The sequence below is a fragment of the Tetranychus urticae genome, chromosome 1 (assembly GCF_039701765.1).
Source record: "Tetranychus urticae isolate SD_2017Ah chromosome 1, NJAU_TeUrti_SD_1.0, whole genome shotgun sequence".
Lineage (NCBI taxonomy): Eukaryota > Metazoa > Arthropoda > Arachnida > Trombidiformes > Tetranychidae > Tetranychus > Tetranychus urticae.
In genome coordinates this window covers 4485577-4507017 of record NC_142958.1, presented here as the reverse complement: position 1 = coordinate 4507017, position 21441 = coordinate 4485577, and the positions used below count along the sequence as shown (strand labels likewise).

Genomic DNA, 21441 nt, shown 5'->3' with positions numbered 1-21441 from the left:
TTTTTCATTTAACGCTTACTCACATTATCACTCATTTTATAATTATAACATAAGTTTAATTGTTCAAAACAATTTTTGAAATCTTAATCAACTAATTTAATCATGTCTTTTGAGAAACGTTTAGCAGCAAGTATTGTCCAATATCTTGGTGACCAATTAAGAAGTGATGATTTGACTGGTGAAGATAAAGAAGGCTTAGAGGGTAAGATTCTTTGTTTTACAATCATAAATTTTTAATAAATTTGTTGACAGCGTATTTAATTTTTACTTTTGATTTTATTTCCTTCAATTTTCGACACTTTCGCCTTGTTCTTGTTCCAGTTGCCATTCAGTGTTTGGAAACAGTTTATCGTATCAGCTCAAGTGATGTTCATCTTTTACCATCTCGGTCTTTGGTTGATATTTTCAAAGATGCCATCAAAAACGAACCAATAGGCAAGGTATAGCATGAACTTCTTTCTTCTGTCTTTTTATACCATTTTTTGTCTGTGGATAGACATTTTACTTTTAATTTATCGTTTTTACTGTTCAATTTAGGATACCGATGAGCCTGTATCAGAAGAAGATCGCAGAGAAGCAGAATACCTTAAAACAAGGGGAAATGATCTAATGAAGGTAGAACAATATAAGGATGCATTGGACTCTTACACTAAAGCCATTAAATTGGATCCTAAGAATGCTGTTTTCTACTGTAACCGGTTAGTTTGTAATAAGTTTCTTTTTATTTAATCGCAACAAATAATCGTGTTTAATGCTGAAAAAATGCTACATGCCATGTTCAATGTCATATTAATTTTTATGGCAGTTTCATTTAAAGTCCAGCTTGTCATCTTTCAAATCAATCGATCATTATCTCGATGTTTAGTCATCACTCTCATCTCTAGCATTGGTTTGTACAGTCTTTAATTTTGTTCATGGTGTGATAATTAGTCAGTGACTTGCATAAAAATTACCATGAATACGTTGCACCTAATCAAAAGTTAACGTTAACCAATCGTTATTTCATGCTAATGAGGTATTTTTAATATTGGTTTCATTTTACAGTGCTGCTGCTTACAGTAAATTGAATCAACATACATTTGCTATTGAAGACTGTCGACGAGCCATTGAAATAGATCCCAACTACAGTAAAGCCTATGGACGGATGGGCTTAGCTTATGCTAATTTGAATAACCACCATCTTGCTCGAGAGAATTACAAAAAAGCTTTGGAACTCGATCCTAACAATGATAGCTATGCTAGTAACCTCAAAGTGGCTGAGGATAACATTGCCGAGCTCGAGGTTAGTTTCAAATATTATCTTTTATCTTCGATCTTATCTCATTTAATTTTTTCAAACAATTTTTTTCCAGAGGACAAATCCATTTTCAACCATTCTACAAAACCCAGCAATCGCTCAAGTCGCCGAAGGTATTCTTCAAGATCCTAATATGCAAAACATGGTACGCGATATGATGAGCAATGTTTTTGGTTCGCTTGCTGGTGGTGGGCGCCCTGGAGCTCCTCCCGGTGCTCCTTCCGGAGCTCCAAGCGGAGTACCCTCTGGGGCTCCATCCGGTATCCCTAATCTTCAAAGTAATTTTCCACCAGCTGGTGATGCCGGCTCAGGGGCTCCTCCAACTGGTCCTGGAGGCTTACCAACTGATCCTTTGTCAGGATTTAATTTAGACACAATGATGAACATCGGTCAACAACTAGCTCGACAATTTGAAAACATGAATCCTGAATTATATGATCAGATTCGACGAAATGTAGGTGGTAATGGCGCTAATCCACCAAATGATAATAATAATTCCAACAACAATCCTTAAATGCAACTCTACGAAGACTCGTAATAAACTTTCCTTGGTATTGATTTTTGAATCACTAGACCTTTGATGAAATTTCTTTGAATGGCATTACCACAAATTTATCGAAATATAAAATCTCTAGCTGGTTAAAGACGAGTTAAACATTTGTTAAATCGATAGTTAAAATCTCTAACACACACATCGCGACGATTAAATTTGCAATTGATTTTAATTAAAACTATCTGATTCCAATTTTATTTAAACATTCGCTTTTAATCAAACTATTCAACTTTAAGAAATGCAAATAATTATGTAAACAAAGTATTTTTATAGTTTTTTTTGTTCAATCTAAACCAAGGAAAAAGGAAGACATCTTTCAGCAAAGGCTTTCTTCAGCTTTTCGGCAACTTGCCGATAGATCAAGACCCGGATCAAGTAGTGTCCTTTCCCTATCTTAGGTAAATATTTTGTTTGTTGGCATTATCAAACTCATGAGTTTAAACTCGTTAATCCAATGGTAATTTTCAGCGCTCTTAATGCAGCTTTGTATACAATTAAAAAATGAAAATAATGTAAACACGAAGTAATTTTATTATAGATTTTAATCAATCTAAATTGAAAGTAAAAAAGTTAATTTTATAGAAAATGAGCATAACATAACTCCATGTTTCTACAAGGGTTTTTTTAAATCGGCAACTATTAGTCTTGCCGACGGATGAAGACCCAGATCAAGTAGTGTCCTTTCCATATCGTCTTCAGTAAATACCTTGTTGGGTGGCATGATCAATTTTATGGGCTGCGAAGTGTTGGCAGGTCCGACTAGATCCTTACGGTTCAATTGGATATACAATCTGACAGCGGCAAGTTGCTCATTAGGGGTAAAAGTGTGGAGGAGAGTTTTTCCATCAGGAAGTCTGATGGCAAGGCGACATTCAGTACTAGAGCTACCGGTGTTTACCACCTTGTTAGGAGTAGACCCACTTGTTGATGGCGTTGATGGCTGCGAGGATTGATTTTCTCTCTTCATTGCCTCTCTATCTTTTCTAATTTGCTCTATGGAAATAAAAGAATTTGTTAATACAATGAATAAATAAATAAACTGGAAAACAGAGACAAAAAAATTACTTACCGAGAACTGCTTTCTTATGAGCCTCTTTCTCAAGTTTTTCTCTGCGAATTTCTTGAGCAATTCTTATTTTTTCTTGAGTTTCGTATTGCTCACGATACTTGGAAATTTCTGAACCAGTTTGTCTCCGGCTTTTTTCTTTTTCTATCTCTTGTTGACGCTCCTCTTGTTCCCGAGCAATTCTTCGTTGTTTGATCTTTTCTTCATAGCGCCGCTTTTCAGCTTCGATCTCCTCTGGAGTTTTAATGACTTCCTTTTTGACTGATGATTCTCCTGAATCAGCATTTGAAAGTTTATCCGCTTCACATTTAGTAGCTTCAGAGATGTCACCAAGCTTCAGAGTTGGAACAGTTGGTTTACTCTCATTAACAGAATTTAAGCTCTTTTCACTTTCGACAATGATCCACTCCATCACCTGATCGAGCGATTCACATGTTGTTGAGTTGCACGCTCTTTCAATCTTTTCCTCATCGAATCCCATTTCTTTGAGTTTAATGACAATGTAATCTCTCATTTCTGTCATTTTGAATTGCACTATCAAAAATTAAATACAGTAGAAACAGTGTTAGAATGAGATGAAACAATGAAATGAGAAGTTCACGTGGTTGAAAGAGACACCTTAACACTTTGAACAATATAAAGCAACTGAATAAAAACCAATGCAAAACTCAATTTATATGGAAAAATATAAACCAAAACAGCAGAAATTTCAAACAGAAAGAGGAAAGTTGCTAAGCGGCTTAAAATGGTAAATAACCCACTCAAAGACAGATAACTTTAAAGTTGCGAAGATTAGTTTAGAAGACACAAAAATAAGGACTGATGGAGCGAGGGAGTGTCAACCAGACGTTTTAAAAATCCATAAGATTTTAAAGAGAAATTTCTTCATGGCGAAAATTAAGCCACAGCATATAGAAAGTCCGAAGATTTGATTTTAAAATTAGTCTTGAAGGATCGAGTCTTATGTTGGATTCTAAAGTAAAACCAATTGAATTGATACGAAAATAACATATACAATAGAGAATACGAATCTACTCACCTCGATTTGATTATTAAACCACTTAGATCAAGATATTTAAATTACAAAAATTCAAAGCAAAAATTGACAATCTTTTCTTTTTCACACAAAATATCTACTCAAAAATGAGCTCAATTTCAATGATCGCAATCTTGTTCAATTAACAGCCACTAGGAAAAAACCCCGCTCAGCTTGAAATTACAAATTATTCATTACCATTTTGTAAAGCGATTGATGAAAAAATCTCAATTAGGACCAAAAAAATTCTTAACTTTCACTAATTTTACTTTTTCGCAGATTCACGTTCTATCTAAATCAACTACTTATAATGAGTAATCCAAAACATTTTACTAGATTAAAGCTTCAAAAATACAAAAACAAACAAGAGTAAAACTTCCAGAGTCGATTCCAAACAGAACCATGTTAGGCTAGATTCAAACTGACGCTAATGATTAGAAAGTAAGCTTTACAATCGCATCTCAAACTGGTTTAGATATTCTGGTTGAGTTTTGCTCAACAATTAGAGCCTAGGTTAAGTTGGTGATGAATGGCAAAAGCTGACTTTCACAGATTGGATTATGAAAAGCGTTATTTACAGGTCGAAAAGAATTTAAAATCTACTTACCAACAAGAAGTTGAACTTTGTCAATTTAGATAGCTTTAAAACAGTAATTTAATGTTGAATTTCAAAAGTCCTAATTAATTTAGGATAGGTGATTGATAATCGGAAGAAAATAAACTTGCATCGTCAGGTTAAATAAAAGCAATCTTTTTCTGTTGTCAGCTACTATGAAGAAAACCCGCAAAACTTGAAATTACAAAATATTTGTTGACTCTTCAATTTTAACAGTAAACATTAGCAAAAATTCATTGTTGATGATTACAAATATTTAAGATGGTTCTAATTGTCAAATTTCTGTCAATTGATATTTTATTTCAATTCTCAATTCACTCTAATTGTTTTAAATGAAGAGAAATGACACTAATTGGTAAACTCAATTGAATTCTAACTACGACTGCAAGCGATTTCAAGATTGAAACCCATTCAGTAAAAATTGAGCTTATTTACATTTTTAATCGTAAATTGATATTTTCAAAGCTTAATTGATCTTAATTAATAATTAGAGCTAATAATTGTCCGAAAAATTGCATTTTAAAACAAATGCTGAGAAACTTACGCCATCTGTGAAAAGGTGAACCTGTGAACCAATAAAACCAGTTGAGGAGTAACCTGAAAAAAGCAAAATGTTTTAATTTTTGATTTTAGTTTAATTAAAGCCTTCTATTGATTATATTTTTTGATTATTTTTTACTACATCAAGTGTATAATAATAGTCTTATTACTTAAATTTATTAGAAAAAATTGGATTATTAATTTCTCAAAATTATTTCTTGGTGTTACTTTTAGAATACTCGAGGTCAAGTTTTGTCAAGTATTCTGTTAAATGGAACTTTGATCAGCGTTTTGATTCATCTTTAAGTTAAGCTCAGTTGATATTTGACAAAGCCGATTGTAAATAAAACATATTTGCAGTAATAACAGAACAAGAAAAACAAGATTCATCAAGATATTCACATTTCATTGTGTGTCTTTAAGGCAGTTCAAGTTTGATTTTCATTGCGGAGAGACTACCACAAATCACCAAGCAATACAAAAAAACATGAGTTGATTGCTGAATCATGATAGTTATAAGGAGTTTCTTTGTGTTACACTAGTAGAGTTGGCAGAATTGATGATCCACCAGTTGATTACGACTTGATAGAAAAACGATCGAATAGAGCGAGCTCAAAAATCGCTTAGTTTCATTTGGCTGAAAGTTTTTTGAGTGAGTTTCATTTTAATCTGGAAACATTTGGTATCAAATATCATGACCAGAATAATTGAGAGATCTTTGGTGTAAGAAGAGCCAATATAAGAGATGAGAACAGATTGATTGAATGGTTGTCTAAGAACCGGATACCACTGATCCATTCAACGTTTTCACCAGGAGCTTCAACCATTTTACCAGTTTCCCGATTAAAACCAGAGAATTGCAGGGTTGCTCCTAGAATTGAATCGACAATGGAGCCTACTAGACCAGCTAGGCACCCGACCATAATTATTGGCCATTAAGGAGGACTAATAGGTAGAACATCACGATTAGCACAAAGTATAAGAGTTAAATAATAAGACAATCCAATAACCAGACCACCAAGTCCTGAGAATATAAGTCCGACCAATGTTACATCACCATTGGTTCCTCTTGGAACTTTCCGAAAATTAGTGATCTTGGATTACCACGAGTCAGAGCAAGACTCAATTCAGATCCCCATGTGTCCCCATTATTACAAGCGATATTTCCTAAAACTCCCATGGCAAACCAGGATGAGTAATAGTCAGACTTGAAATTGATTGGGTTTTCATTGGTTATACCTCGTTCCAGCATGAAAATAATGGCAAATTGCGAGGCAACTCCAGCATTACACATAACTTGAAGCCAGTTGCGTCACCTTGTTTCATCTTGATTTGGCAGTATTTTCCTTTTCAAGTGATTCTTGTACTGGGTTACTTTGAATGAGGTGAAAAAAACGTAAACAAGCTCACAATGAAACAGTAATTACTCAATGTTAAGATGAAGCTAATGATGAAGGCTGAAAGAAAAGAAAAAAATGTTAGTGATTTGATAAGAAAGGAAATCATTGGAATCTTAAAAACACGCTCTTACCAATAATAACTCCGGTCAGTCGAGATGTTTTCTCAGATAGCCATGCATGACTGACAACAAAGGTATCAAGAATGAAAAAAGCCATCTTATTGGAGAGGGCAAGTCAGCTGAAACTCAAAAAATTCCAGGATTCCTGGCAAAGTAAAGCAACTCATTAGGTATTGTAAATTGAGTAAATGGCGGTCACTTGAGTTTGTTTGCCTCATTAAAATAATCACTGTTTGATTATTCCGTTGATCTGTGGTATTATAGCATTCAAGTTGAGCCAAAGAGGACTTTACTCTTACTCTTTGGATAAACTTGATGTGATGGGAAATGTGTTAATCCAATAATGGAACAATTAACATGTTTAAAGATGGAGAAAAGAAAAGATCAACATTAATTGATCATATTGAGAGCAAGAAACAAAATAAACAGAGTTGAACAATTGAACCGCAAAGGATATACAAACTTGTCTCACAACTTTCTTCCTTCAAGCTCTCAGGTTTCTTTAACCCTACGGATTACCATGAAAACAATCAACAGTTTTCGATTCTTCTGAGATTTGATTGTTTATAATGTAATGAAAACAGTTGAATAATCTCATCAGTTAACCCAAGAATGATGGTGAAATTGAATACGCTTTCACCGGCATAAATGGAGCTTTTAAATGAACTTATACCGGAATCTATAACGCGTTTAGTCATAGAAAAAGCGGTTTCAAAGAGAGCAAAGAAAGCTTGATTGCTTGAAGTTCTGTGATATTCTGAAAACCTTGAAATACTCCATGCTTTAGAGCCGATTTAATTTCTTACCATGATAAATATTTACAAATTTACTATAAATTTATTCAGTATTTGAAAAAATATTATTGATTTTACAAATTAACACTTTGCATTTGTACTTAAAATTGACTCAAAAAGTTGCCGTGCAAAATAATTGAAGAAATTGCATGGCTTAGGTGCATTCTGTCAGGAAAGAAGACTAAAAGACTCAATCTTGATAAGTTAAATAAACAAAAACAAAGAAATCTAAGAAAGAAATTAATTGATTAAATTAAATTTATAATTATTGACTCAGTTCTTGGTGTGACTTTTGCTTAAAGGCACTTGTGCTACGCACAAGCCATGTCTTAAACATTTCCGCTTGAGGACATCAAGGGCCCTCCGCTTAGGGAGATCTGGATGCCAGGACTCAAATCGACTCAAGTTCGAACGGTAAGGGTAAACGAGAACCCGTCAGCTCATGATTCTCCTGAATCAGCATTTGAAAGTTTATCCGCTTCACATTTAGTAGCTTCAGAGTTGTCACCGGGAACAGTTGCTCTCATTAACAGAATTTAAGCTCTTTTCACTTTCGACAATGATCCACTCCATCACCTGATCGAGCGATTCACATGTTGTTGAGTTGCACGCTCTTTCAATCTTGTCTTCATCGAATCCCATTTCTTTGAGTTTAATGACAATGTAATCTCTCATTTCTGTCATTTTGAATTGCACTATCAAAAATTAAATACAGTAGAAACAGTGTTAGAATGAGATGAAACAATGAAATTAGAAGTTCACGTGGTTGAAAGAGACACCTTAACACTTTGAACAATAGAAAGCAACTGAATAAAAACAAATGCAAAACTCAATTTATATGGAAAAATATAACCCAAAACAGCAGAAATTTCAAGCGAAAGAGGAAAGTTGCTAAGCGGCTTAAATTGGTAAATAACATATACATATACATTAGAGAATACGAATCAACTCACCTCGATTTGATTATTAAACCACTTAGATCAAGATATTTAAATTACAAAAATTCAAAGCAAAAATTGACAATCTTTTCTTTTTCACACAAAATATCTACTCAAAAATGAGCTCAATTTCAATGATCGCAATCTTGTTCAATTAACAGCCACTAGGAAAAAACCCCGCTCAGCTTGAAATTACAAATTATTCATTACCATTTTGTAAAGCGATTGATGAAAAAATCTCAATTAGGACCAAAAAATTCTTAACTTTCACTAATTTTACTTTTTCGCAGATTCACGTTCTATCTAAATCAACTACTTATAATGAGTAATCCAAAACATTTTACTAGATTAAAGCTTCAAAAATACAAAAACAAACAAGAGTGACAACAACAACACGACTGCAAGCGATTTCAAAATTAAAACCCGTTCATTAAAAATTGAGCTTATTTACATTTTTAATCGTAAATTGATATTTTCAAAGCTTAATTGATCTTAATTAATAATTAGAGCTAATAATTGTCCGAAAAATTGCATTTTAAATCAAATGCTGAGAAACTTACGCCATCTGTGAAAAGGTGAACCTGTGAACCAATAAAACCAGTTGAGGAGTAACCTGAAAAAAGCAAAATGTTTTAATTTTTGATTTTAGTTTAATTAAAGCCTTCTATTGATTATATTTTTTGATTATTTTTTACTACATCAAGTGTATAATAATAGTCTTATTACTTAAATTTATATTATTGTTATTGATTGTTTATACTGTTACATTTGTTATAAAGAAAAGATTACTTCAACGTTATGATGCAAATGTTGACTTACTCTTGATACAGCTATTGTTTTTATTATGAATCTATGGTCTTCAGTGCAGGTGAGTTATGTTATTTTTATTTAACAATCTATTTATGACATCTTTACAGTAATATTACATTTGGCTTAACCCTTGAGGAACTATTGAATTATCCTTCGTTTAGTTGGACCACTTTTCTCACAAGTACTTGTCTATTCCATACAAGAAGATCTCATTACTTTCTCATATTGCCATATGATTTTTAACTGATAACATTTAATTGAATCTTTTTATCTCAAGTTTTATTGACAAATGTTAAACATCTTATTGGTATTTACCAAATGATGAATAGCTAAGTGATCATGGAGCCGGTATTTTCTTCATCTTTTCATCACCCAATTTCAAAAGCTTCAAAGTGTCTTAGAGTTTTGGAAGAGCAAGAGTTGAACACCAAAACCCCTAATTCAGTTGCTGAAAGAAAATAATAGACTTCTATAACTGACACGTTGTCAAGAAAGTGAGAAAGCAATTTTGTCTAAATATGACAGGTAGAAAATTTCCTACTCTTATCAGGCTAAATTACATTAAATCCACATCACATCCACCATTTATTAATTGTAAATGGAACAGAATGAGTTTATTATTTCACAATGTTTTAGAAATGGCAGAATGTCGACTTCATTCTCAACCATCCTCATTCATTGTCATCGTGAGAAGCTTACAAATCATTTATTAATGATCCACTTTGCTCAATCGGAAATGACCAATAAATTGTTATTGAAAAAATATCACTTACGAGTTTCTAATGTTTCTGACAAAAGAATTTCAAGTTTGATTCATTTTCAAGAAACCGGGTTTGTCACAGCAGATAGATGTGAATATTTCAAGTTAAAATGTTATTCAAATTCGCTGAGCATTCAATATTTGCTTTTAAACGAGCAAAAGTAAGAATGAAACTTTTTTAAATGGTTAAAGTTTTCTAGAGCATGGTTTATTGAAATGCTTGCTGATCAAACCAACTTTTAATGAATCGATTTTCCTACAAGGAAATTAAATTTCCTTGTTAACATTATATTCATGCAAATATTTCATTGTTACATTCAATTTGCTCCAGATAATTTGTTTATCAATCCTGAATGTGTAGAGATTGTCCAATGAGATACAATAGATGAAATCGCATTATCTACACAATTTTGTATTGATCATATTCTTGTGCTTAATTGTTTTCATATATTCTGAATGTGTGAGTTTAGCCATTCAATTGGTAATAGCACAATATTTTCAACTTTTAATGGATAAAATTTGTCCATTGTCGTCGATGGCTGATTAATTAGATATTTATTTTCTTATTATAAACTACAATTATGATTGATGATATTGAATTCAAAGTCATGCTCTGAACGTGAGCTATTTTTTAAATCTCACCTGTTATTAATCACTTTTCTTATTTCTTACTTTTCTCGCTGTAAATAGCAACATCAATAACAGCAAAATGTGCAATGAGTGGCCTATTATCAACGTCAATTCAATTTTCGAGGAAAATCGATGGAGTGTTTTACATAAATTACCGTACATTAATGGTCAAAATATTGTAAATGCAGTTGTTAAACCATTAGCTGGCAATGTGATCAAAGCAAGTTCAAGTAGTCGTGATCCTGTTTCGGGAGGACTACCTGGCTCAAGCTCTATCGGTACTGCTGGTCAGCATTCAATAAGTGATCCACCTTCATCAGATATTGAGACAATCAACTATCTTAAAACAGATAGAGATGTTCAATGGGTTATGGAAGTTATTTGTTTTGGTCTTTCTTTGCCAATAAATACTACCGAGCAACATGAAGCAATCAGAGATTGTGTTCATATCTATTGTGAATGGATGTATGCTTTAATTCCCCATGAATCGGCAATCAAAATAATCCCTTCACCCATCATGAATGACCCTAACCACTATTATCGACGAATTATTCAACATCTTTATAATGTTTTCATACCGAGGACAAATACCAATGGTAGTACAAATCCAAGCCATCAAAATGCATCAGCTGACTTAAATTCAAATGATATTATCTCTCGTCAAGCTCTTCTGTGTCACCGTGTTCTCAGGACAATTGGTTGTATTACACAGGATGAAAATAATATCATGGACGAAGAAACTTGGGATTTACTTCTTCTTTTTCTTCTCTCCATAAATAATTCACTTTTAGGTAAATAAGTGAATCTAAATGTAGAGTAAAATCAAACTAATAAGTCACTTTTTCGTTTATTTTTCCAGCTCCACCAACAGAGAAACAAGATATTGGACGAACAAAGCTGTGTGAGCGAGTAATAAGTGTTCTTTTCGAGATCTGGATAATTGCATGCTATAAGTTTTTCCCAAATCCATCTTATTGGAAAACATTCCACCATCTTTGCTGTTCTTGGAGACACCAACCTGCCTTGATTGACCAATGGAGTCGAGTTTGTTTCATTTTTACCCAAAGATTATTACAATTAACTTATGACTCAGCAACTTCACCATCATTATCACCATCCTCATCAGCTGACTTTGGATCACCTCTCATTGCCACTTATTGCATCCAATCAATTAACAAAATGCCTAAAGAGATTGTCTCTGAAGCATGGTACAAATTTCTCCACACAATTGGTAATCCAGTTGACCTTCATTCACCGGCAATCATTTCTAAAACTTGCAAATTTCACCATTATATTGCTGATAGTGTTGTTGACCCTCGACAACATCCTTGTTTAAATGATCTCCCTCAAATATTTTATCGAGCTATGAAAGGAGTAGCTATGTTGGTCGACTCTTTTCTCGGCTTACCTGTTTCTTTTGATATTGACTTAAATGATAATGAATCAACCAAATCTGGTGCAACCATTTCCAGTTCAGCATCAAGCTTTGGAATAGTACCTCCACCTCGTAAACAGTCCAGTGTTAAATCAGGCTCATCGACCACTACCAAAGGCAGCAGAAAAGGAGGCTTACTGTCAGGATTATCTCACGCATCTAAACCGTCGCAACAGCACCATCAACAGCAGCAGCAACAACAGCAACATCAACAAGCAGCTCAACAAATTCAGACTAGCTCAAGTTTTCCAACAACATCAAGTGTACCAACACCAAGTCCACCTACAACTTCCTCTCAAACACGATATCTTCGTAATTTAACTTTCAATCAAACAAAGCCTAAGATCAATTCTGTTCTAAACGCTTTGGGAAATTGGTTATTTAATGCATGCATGATTGGTACCAAGTATGTTCAAAATGAGCCTTCTAGTGAAGGCTCTGAACATTCAGAAGGTTCAACATCAACAACAACTGGAGGTGATAACTTTGCATCTAGAAAAGGTTCCATTGGAGCTGGATCAGATAGAATCAGCCTTGAATTGTCATCATCTTTATCTCCTGAAAATTTTGAAGCTGGACAATCAGAAGCAATTGGAGCTCTTTGTCGACTATTCTCTTCCAAAAAAACTGATGAAGATATTCGTCCTTTATACCTGGCTCGTTTTTATTTAGCTTTGCAGTATGGGCTATCTGTTAAAGAGGTATTTTAACGACACATTTATTAACAAAAATTGGATTATTAATTTCTCAAAATTATTTCTTGGTGTTACTTTTAGAATACTCGAGGTCAAGTTTTGTCAAGTATTCTGTTAAATGGAACTCGGCTGTTTCAGATAAATTTAAATGGTATCAATATACTTATACCGGACTTTCTTCGTGCTATGGAGACTGTTATAAATGACTCCGATTCTGAACTCAAGTAAATTATTTATTTTTACTCATAAACAAAATCAAGAATAAGAATATTTTCTTATTGAATTAAATTACTTTAAACATGATACTTAATACTTTCTTTTTTTGTTTTAATTACAGAAGTTCATCGTCAATAACTGATCTTCGACGAGCATGTATCAACCTATTGTTGTCCATGATCTCATACCCGCTTCATTTCAACGAGCTACCAATTAAAGGTATAATTGAAGAGTATGATTTTGATTTCCCAAATATCTTAATAAATTATTCAAAATAATTTCTGATAATTTCTTATTTTTTCAGACTCTCTCACAGATTCATCGCCAATAACATTCCGCTCTTTGAGGCCCAGATTTATCAACTTTATGATCAATGCTTTGAAAACTGAGCACGATTCTCTTAATGTTCAAATGTTATTAGGTAAATTTTCACCTCACTTAATTGAAAAAAACACAATTTTAATCGTTTTTATCATTTCCAGGAGGTCTTCTTGTCTGTGTTCAAGATTCATTTATAAAGGATAAAGAAGCAAACAAAGGGTCAAGTATGTCTGATCAGTTACTATTCACTTTTTATTGTTTTATTCAATTTAAAAATGAAAAGTTTTGTTGAACCATTGGAAAAAAATCATGTAATCTCTTCTCCAAAAATTTTTAGATAACTCATCAAATAAAAGCTCGGATAATTATTCAGTAAGGGACAAGGTTGTCCATTCTCAGTTTAGTTATGACAACTCAGCTCATCGTCGAGCCAGGTTTGCCAATCTATCCGATGCCTTTTTAGGAAAGGGTGGAATACCTGGTATTTGTTATATTTGTCTTAAAATTAAAACAACCCTTCAACTGCTTATCCGCATTAAATCAACTGTTTTTTAACCATTTGCTCATCTTTAAAGCATACATGAAAATTTAGATTTAAACTAAATTTAACCTTCCCTAAGATGCAGATAAATGCTCTAGATGTGAATAATTAATAATGATTGTCGATTCGCATGAACTTTTACTGACAAAGCATGATGTTAAAAAGCATTAATGCTTCGAAAATTTCCCCTGCAATTTCCTTAATTATCTTGTTTCGATACCATGCATTTAAAATTAATTCAGTTTTTTTATCTCATTTTCTAGACACAGCAAGAGAAATTTATTCACGATCATTGAATTTGGTTTGTCAATTGTTATCTAATAATTGGAAAAATGACACTCAAGTATCTTTGGCAGCATTGGAGACTCTCGTTGTTCTTGCACGAATCAAATTCACGGAAGTTGATGAAACTGAATCAGGATTACCCTCGATAATTGACGAATGCAAATTAATTACTAAATGGATCTGTGATTTTATAGTCTATCAATGTTCCCGACCTCCTCCTCATCATTCAAAAGACATGCATTCAACTATTGTGGCAGCTTATTGTTGTCTTAATGTTTGGTTTCATGAACATTCTTGTGTTCTCAATGACAGGGAATGTATAGACACCTTGATGGAAGTTATTGAATTGGGAATTTCTGGATCTAAATCTCGCTCTTCAAATGGACTAGTACTTAAAACAAACAAAGAGCTGAAACCTGCCTCTATGAGAGTCCGTGAAGCAGCTGAATCACTTTTAACTTGTTTAATGAATCATTTTGGTAATTGTCCACCAGCTCCTTGTCCACCTGAAACAGTTACCGGTTGTTGTCTTCTTGACGAGGCTTCAATCCTTAGAGGTTTAGGAGTTGATGTTGATATCAATGCTGTTGATAGTTGGTCTAAATATTTTAAATATTTTATAGCAGATAATTCAATTTTATTGGCTTTTGTTAATCATCCTCCTGCTCAGAGAAGCATCTGTATTATACGATCTCCATTTGGAAAATATTGTTGGTCCATGAAATTTCAAGTATTATCGCTTCAACGTAGCACTGATAGGTCATCTTTCGAGTCAATACCACGACCTCCTCCACATTCAACTCCTTCAACTCGGCGAACAGTTTTCCCACGATTTATTCCCGAATCACTAGAAAAAATTCCCTTAACCAAATTGGACATGGTTATTCCAAGTTTAAGTAATCTTATCAAGTCAAATCAAACGCTTAAAGGTGATCATGAAAAGATGAGTAAAATCATTGAGAAGCAAGCTTTAAGTGAAAAAGAATTGGAGAAACGTTGTCTTCCATTAATCTTTTCTTCCGATCTCAGTCAGCCTAAACCAAAAGATGAACTTGAATGCAGTCGATTAATTTTATCCCACTTAGGATTCATTTCACTTGGATCTGGTCAAAAATCTTGCGATTTCACCTCAAGAGTCCCATCACTTATCAGTTTGGATAAGAAAAATAGTGAACTTTTTAACAATATCAAAACACTAGACATGATCTCAACCCGAACTTCTGACACTGCTTTTATCTTTTACGTCCGTAAAGGTCGAGTTCATCCACAAGAAATACTTAACAGTGTATCGTCTAAACACTATGTAAGTTCATCATTTATTGACTTTCTAAATGGTCTTGGCTGTTCAATCAAAGTTAATCAACATCATGGTTGGACAGGTAATGTTTATACCTCTTGGAAAGCTCGCGATGATGATAGTTTATCTGATGATAGAGAATCTTATGATGACCATGGTGGAAGTGCCTACGATGGTAACAAAATGGTTTTATATTGGGCTGATGTTTGCAATGAAATTGCCTTTATTGTTCCTTCTGGACGACTTCCAGAAGATGATTCAATCTCAATCGATTCAGAAGTTAAAGGACGTGCAAAAAGTACAGAAGGCTCTGAAACAGTAGATTTAAGATCTCTATCTAGTTTAAGTGATGACGGGACAAATACATCAAATTTTTCCCGTAATCTATCTGAAGCTGAGTCAACTCGAAACAGCTGGAGGAAGAAAAATAAGCATCTCTCTTTTATTGGTAATGTTGGTTGTGATACAAAAATATTGATTATCTGGTTAGAAAGTATTGACGATGAAGCTACAATTCCTAGTTGTAAGTAGAAAAATTTGTAACACATGAAAAGAATCCATTGAATTTAATGAATTTTTCATTTCTTTACAGCAACTTTATTAACAGTCACCAATACTGGAGTTGAAACAAATCCATTGTCTAAAAAGGATTACATTGCTATTCTTGTGCATCCTTTAAAAAACGGTCTTTTTACTGTAAAGATTGTCACTTCACTATCAAGGTATGATTATTAATTTTTATGAAATAATTTCTAATGATGAGTTTTGATTATTTCTGTTTAGGCCACCAACTGCTCTTCCTCTTCTAGACGGAATGGTTGTGAGTCAACGTGTACTTAGCATATTTGTCCGATTAACTTGCCTTAATTTATGTCGGCGTCGACGATTGGATGCAGAAAGGTATAAATTTACTGAACTTCAATTTGTTTAACAATTTTCAATGGCATATATGCTAATGATTTGATTGTTTTTTTATATTTTTACAGCTTTCAACCTCCGCATGTCAAGAGAAGATTAAAAATCCAAGAAATGGCCAAAAAATTGCAAGCTAATATGGACCAATCTGAATTTTACTACTCTTTGTTTACATGAAAAGTTGAATTTAAAGTCGATTTAAATGGTTAAAGAAAGAGCCTTAAAAATGAAACTATAATGAAAAGAAAGAAATCAAATCTATTTATTATTTCTACACTTGGTTTGAGACAAAATGATAAACCAAAATTATTTAGGGAAAGAGTCACTATTTATATTATTAATATACACATATATTTATATTTTTATCCAAGAGATGAACAAAAGCAAAAATTTTTCCTGAATAATACCACTTGAAATGAATGTATCTTTATATAAAGAACTGAACTTTAAAATGTTTCAACAAGTGCTATTCAATTTTGTTACAAACCCGTTTAAATGAAGTCTACTTTCAACGTTGCGCTTGCAGAAGAAAAAAAACAGAAAAAATTAAACATTGACTTTCCATCTATGCAAAGGATCAAATTAATGGCAATATAATTGGCGAAAGTATGACGATGACTTTAATTGTGATCAATTCTATTGGTATAATCAAAATTAAATTGAAAATCAATATTTTATACCAAATTCAATCCGAAGTTATTCACTAAACAAATCCAAGTCAAACCTCTGATTATGTAAAGGATAAAATTATTATAGATCAAGTCAAATCTACCAAAGTTAACTAGATGAACACAAATCAGTGGATTTACCATGAAAAGAGTAAAGTTATTTTTTAAGATAATTTCGTTGCATCAACTGTTGAACTCTTTGAACAGTAAAAACGTTTGAAAATTAATTTCAGAATCAAAAACAAAAGCTCATTGAGTGTGAAGTGAAAGCAGTTTAGGTCAAGGTTTATGAGATGTTAAATGGCTTTTGTTCAACTGTTAATAGCAAATCATTGTCAGCAGTTAAAGGTGTGAAATCAATTTATCTATTGAATCTATCAGTAAATCAACTTTGAGTAAATTAATTCCCATAATTAGACAATTTATGAACTGTGATGCCAATGATAAGTACATGATGTCGCTGCCTGAGCCATCAAATTCACCTCAACTTGAACTAAAAGAAGAAAGTTAAGGTTCATTTTCTCTCTCTTTCTCCTTTGCTGGTGACATGATAACCTAGTTTCAGTTGATCTTTATTTTCAAATTGAAAGCCATGTTCAGTACAAATGATGAACAAGATGAATTTAAGGTGAAGATGAAAAGGAAAATGTAAAAGATTAAAAAAACTAAATCATGAGTTTCCAGTGTTTGCATTCTGGTTCAAGAAGGAAATCAGATAATCAAATAAAGACTCGTTTTCGCGTTTCTTTCACCATTTTTTGTCAACAACTTTGTCCATTAACTTTCATTAACTTTGTTAATAAACCAATAACGGAACAAAAATAAATGTTAAATGTTGCCAAAAGCCGAGCAAGATTAAGCATAAGATGACAATTGAAGCTGAAAGAAAACAAAAAACTGGAAAATTGAGTTTTCAATAGAAACCAATTTTCATTGTAATATTGATTGTTGATCAAGAGCAAATGATGCAATAAACAATTAGCAAATTGTTTCGAGCAAATTTCATCATGAAAATCAAGATACAAGCAAAAAAGTGAATGTTATCGAGTGGATTGGCAAGTGAACACATTTAATGAACTTTTGTCACTGTTGCTACAATGGATAAAAGGTATTTGATTAAACTGATTGACATTTACAATTATTCAAAAATGATTGGGTCAATGAGAAGACCAAGAAAAAGGTTTCTTTTTATTAAAATTCAATTCTAAGCCAGCTTTAAATGTATATGTTTTTTTAAATACGGATGTTTATTGTCTTCCCTTGAGAAGCTTCAGTTTACCCAAAAATAGTTCAATCTGGTTGTGAAGAGAAAGGAAAGAAGAGAAGAGAAAAAAAGAAAGTAAATGATGATGAGGAAGATTAAGATGAGAAGAGGAAAGAAGGGCAATAATGATTAGACTTGAAGTTAACTGTTAACCTAACAAAAGATGAAGACAAGTTTCTTCTTGTTCTCGCTCTTATTCTTTGAGAAAAAGAAGGAAGAAGCAAATGAAAGAAATGTGATCAACAAAACCTTTGACCTTAAAATTTGCTCTTTCATTTGGCCTTTCTTTCTTCTTCCCTATCATCATCTTCCTCTGTGAAGGTCAATGCCATTCACTTTGCCATTCAATATTTTTTCATCAATCTTTACCGTTTTAAACTCACGCTTTACTTCAATCAACTGTGTTAACTTGTTTGGCCCATTTTCCGATCCATGCTAAAAGAGACCAACGGAAGTGACCAGTGGTTGTACTTTTACTTTCACTGAGAAAGCGACACAGTTTAGAGTCTTTGTCCCTTCAATCGTTACTGGTAAAACTTGGGAAATTGGAGCAAAGAGGTCAATTGAAATGTAAAAGGTCCAACAGAGGCTCAATATGTTGCTTTAAACGTTGCTCATGATTAGTGGGAAAATGAAAGTTGACAGAAAATTTGATAATTTTTTGCTAAATTGAAATTCATTTTAATCTAATCGTTTGAGCTCAATGGTGTTGGATAATCAAATGAGTTACTATCTTTGATAGGGAAAAGTAAATGTTTCATTTTCATTTTTCATTTGTAACAATGTTTAACTTACACTGATTACAACTCTATTGTAATAAAAATGGAAACAAGGTTATCAGATGAATGAGATGATGAAAAGAGGATGATTGATGCAAGGATGATGATCATCATTTAAATGACCTACAAGATGAAAAGTTGAACTTATCAAGGTAAATTAGACTGAAATACCAAAGAGAGAAAGAGTTAACTTTTTCTTCCATTGATGTTGGTGGGAGTTTTGGGTGGTGAGAGAGAGACTGAAAGGAAGACAAAAAAGGCCTTCACTTTATGAACCAAATTTAGTTCTTCACGTCTGTTCTGTTGAATCTAGGGCATCATCGTTATTCTTATCATGGTAAGAGTCGAGATAAAGTCTCACCTTATCCTTGCTGATTCTCTCTCTCACTCTCTCTGTAGGTTTATTGTTGGATATGAAAGTTGAGAGATGAATAGGATAGAAACGATAAAGGCTGAAAAAGAGACTCATGATAAGCACACAGGCGCAAAGTTCTGTGACCTTAACCCAGACTGTCTCTTAGCCTATTTAATTGAACAACAGAAGCAAAGTGAATTGTGATTGGAAAATAACAGCAAAAGTAGAGTTTTTTTCTCAATCAATCGTAATCTTAATCAATAGGTCAAATTGATTAACATTCAAATTGGATTAAATTGCGCTTTGAGTAAACAGAAAAGGCAGATTTTTCGCTGTTGAAACACAGCTAAAGGTGTTTTTTTTCCTTCTCCCTTTTAACCCATTCTTTTGCCATTTACTGATTAATCAATATTGGGCAACTGATTAACCAAGAGATGAAACTGTTGTTTGATCAGTATTTACAGTTTCATTCACAGTTCATGGAGTTTTCAGCTGAACTCAATGAGGAATCACCATAGTAACCTTTAGAATCTCATTCCTCTGGAAATCAGGTCATTCATTCCTAGATAATTTCTTTTTCTTCTGTTTTTCTCTTCTTCTCATCTTTATTGGAATACTTTTTCCACTCTTTTTATACCCAAAACCCAGAAAAACAAAAAACACTCTCAGAATAAGGTTAAACCAGAAAAAAGAAAACTAGAAAACTGGTTAAACTGATTTCCATTGGACCATTCATCATTTCAAGTGCAAACCCAGTCAACAAGCAAACCAGAATTGAAATTGACGATGGAAAATGAAAAATTCTTGAAATGAAATCTTATGCCATCCATCTAACCCTTTCTCATTTGGTCTTGGTAAACCTGTGGGAGTGTCGACAACAATAGATGAGTAAATGTTGTAAGTGTGTGTGAGTGTGTTACAGGTAAATATCGTCAGATGGTTGGAGAAGCTGAAGAAAGAAGAAAATTGAAAGAATAGAACAAAAGGATTGACCTTGGACTGTTGGGCTTGAAAGGCTGAAAATGCATTTCCAGCAAAGAAGCAAAAAGCATGCGAAGAAGAAGAAGAAGAAGAAGCAAAAAGCTGATGTTGATGGCGAAGAAAGAAATAACTTGAAATAATTTGCTGTTTGGGTTGTTGTTTGTGCATTTACATTCAATGTGTTGGCTGTAAAGTGAAGAAAAAAAAAGAGTTTTTTTTTATTTTACTTTTCAAAACTCCTGCTGTTGCTTTTGGTGTTTCTGGTTCTCCTTTTTTTCCCTCTCTCTTCATAATATTATTATTGGGAATCAAGTTGTTACCAACAAGTTACAAGCACTAACCAGTAAACTCGGTAATCATTTATTGCCATTACAATGGTAAAATAACCTTCCAAAGATGAAACAATTGATATTGCAATTTGTTCAGTATAACCCATTGGAGAAGCATGAGAAGACACAATCATTACTCTCGGTTAATTTATATTCAATGTAATAACAATGTAAAACAAATGGGTTTGGAGAAGCGACAAAATTAATTGTAAAGGAAGATACAGATTTCCGTTCTTGAACCGTTTCTTGAACCTGATTTTTTCATGTGTTTGTGTTCAATGTTTCATTATTTCACTTGAATCCGGTTAAATCAATAGACAGACGTTTCTTTTTTTACTTGTTTCAATATTCACATTACATCAGGTTTGATGATAAGAGTGAAGAGAATGATGATGAAAAATGAAAACAATGTAAAAAACCTATCAATTGATTGATGATAACCTACAAAAAACAGTTCAAGGCCAGTTTGACTAATGGTTACCTTGGTTTCCCTGGTTAATCAGGTTTTGTTTTACAGCTTGAAATGCTGCTAAACGATGGTTTAGGTTGATGAATGAGATAAATGATAATCAGAGAGTATCAAAGTGTTCAAGATGAAAGAGAGAGCGAGAGTGACAACACTTGAATGGAAAACACTTTTCTCTTCTTGTCTCGAAAGAGAGAGAGAGAAGAGTAAATTGAACGATCAGAAATGATGATGATAACAAGATGAAGGTTGTTGTCCATGATTATCTTATTGGAAAGACACTTGTTCATGTTGATCATCATCAATAATCATTTGGAAATAATCTTGTTTTGTTC

At 33.1% G+C, this 21441-nt stretch overlaps 3 protein-coding genes, 1 long non-coding RNA gene and 1 pseudogene across 7 annotated transcripts; 2 read left to right on the top strand and 3 right to left on the bottom strand.

The window, feature by feature from the left end:
- The first annotated feature begins 25 nt into the window (after window positions 1-25).
- On the top strand, window positions 26-2028 carry LOC107369324 (small glutamine-rich tetratricopeptide repeat-containing protein beta). Its single transcript, XM_015937291.2, has 5 exons — window positions 26-202; window positions 322-440; window positions 538-698; window positions 1045-1282; window positions 1353-2028. Exons 1-5 carry the CDS (start codon window positions 103-105, stop codon window positions 1809-1811), a joined length of 1077 nt encoding a protein of 358 aa, XP_015792777.1. The 5' UTR covers window positions 26-102; the 3' UTR covers window positions 1812-2028.
- A 346-nt stretch (window positions 2029-2374) lies between these two features.
- On the bottom strand, window positions 2375-4689 carry LOC107365055 (UBX domain-containing protein 1). 2 transcript variants are annotated; one of them, XM_015932535.3, is made up of 3 exons: window positions 3956-4689; window positions 2920-3450; window positions 2375-2843 (listed from the first exon to the last, which is right to left on the bottom strand). In XM_015932535.3, the coding sequence occupies exons 2-3, from the start codon at window positions 3437-3439 to the stop codon at window positions 2461-2463; spliced, it is 903 nt and encodes a 300-aa protein (XP_015788021.1). In that variant the 5' UTR covers window positions 3440-3450; window positions 3956-4689; the 3' UTR covers window positions 2375-2460. The 2 variants fall into 2 exon arrangements, with proteins under 2 accessions (XP_015788021.1, XP_015788008.1); XM_015932522.3 differs by having other exon boundaries at window positions 4560-4689.
- A 975-nt stretch (window positions 4690-5664) lies between these two features.
- On the bottom strand, window positions 5665-7325 carry LOC107365078 (transmembrane protein 19-like; annotated as a pseudogene). Its single transcript, XR_016197958.1, has 3 exons — window positions 7301-7325; window positions 6640-6746; window positions 5665-6565 (listed from the first exon to the last, which is right to left on the bottom strand). The product of XR_016197958.1 is annotated as a transmembrane protein 19-like (transcript).
- A 119-nt stretch (window positions 7326-7444) lies between these two features.
- On the bottom strand, window positions 7445-8473 carry LOC149094421 (uncharacterized). Its single transcript, XR_016197775.1, has 2 exons — window positions 8375-8473; window positions 7445-8116 (listed from the first exon to the last, which is right to left on the bottom strand). It is a non-coding gene; the product is annotated as an uncharacterized LOC149094421 (long non-coding RNA).
- A 463-nt stretch (window positions 8474-8936) lies between these two features.
- On the top strand, window positions 8937-16948 carry LOC107365039 (ral GTPase-activating protein subunit beta). 2 transcript variants are annotated; one of them, XM_015932512.3, is made up of 12 exons: window positions 8953-9227; window positions 10620-11350; window positions 11419-12695; window positions 12771-12913; window positions 13027-13124; window positions 13210-13326; window positions 13388-13450; window positions 13564-13707; window positions 14031-15872; window positions 15942-16071; window positions 16133-16249; window positions 16336-16948. In XM_015932512.3, exons 2-12 carry the CDS (start codon window positions 10639-10641, stop codon window positions 16439-16441), a joined length of 4749 nt encoding a protein of 1582 aa, XP_015787998.2. In that variant the 5' UTR covers window positions 8953-9227; window positions 10620-10638; the 3' UTR covers window positions 16442-16948. The 2 variants fall into 2 exon arrangements, with proteins under 2 accessions (XP_015788001.2, XP_015787998.2); XM_015932515.3 differs by lacking the exon at window positions 13564-13707 and having other exon boundaries at window positions 8937-9227.
- Window positions 16949-21441: the final 4493 nt, after the last annotated feature.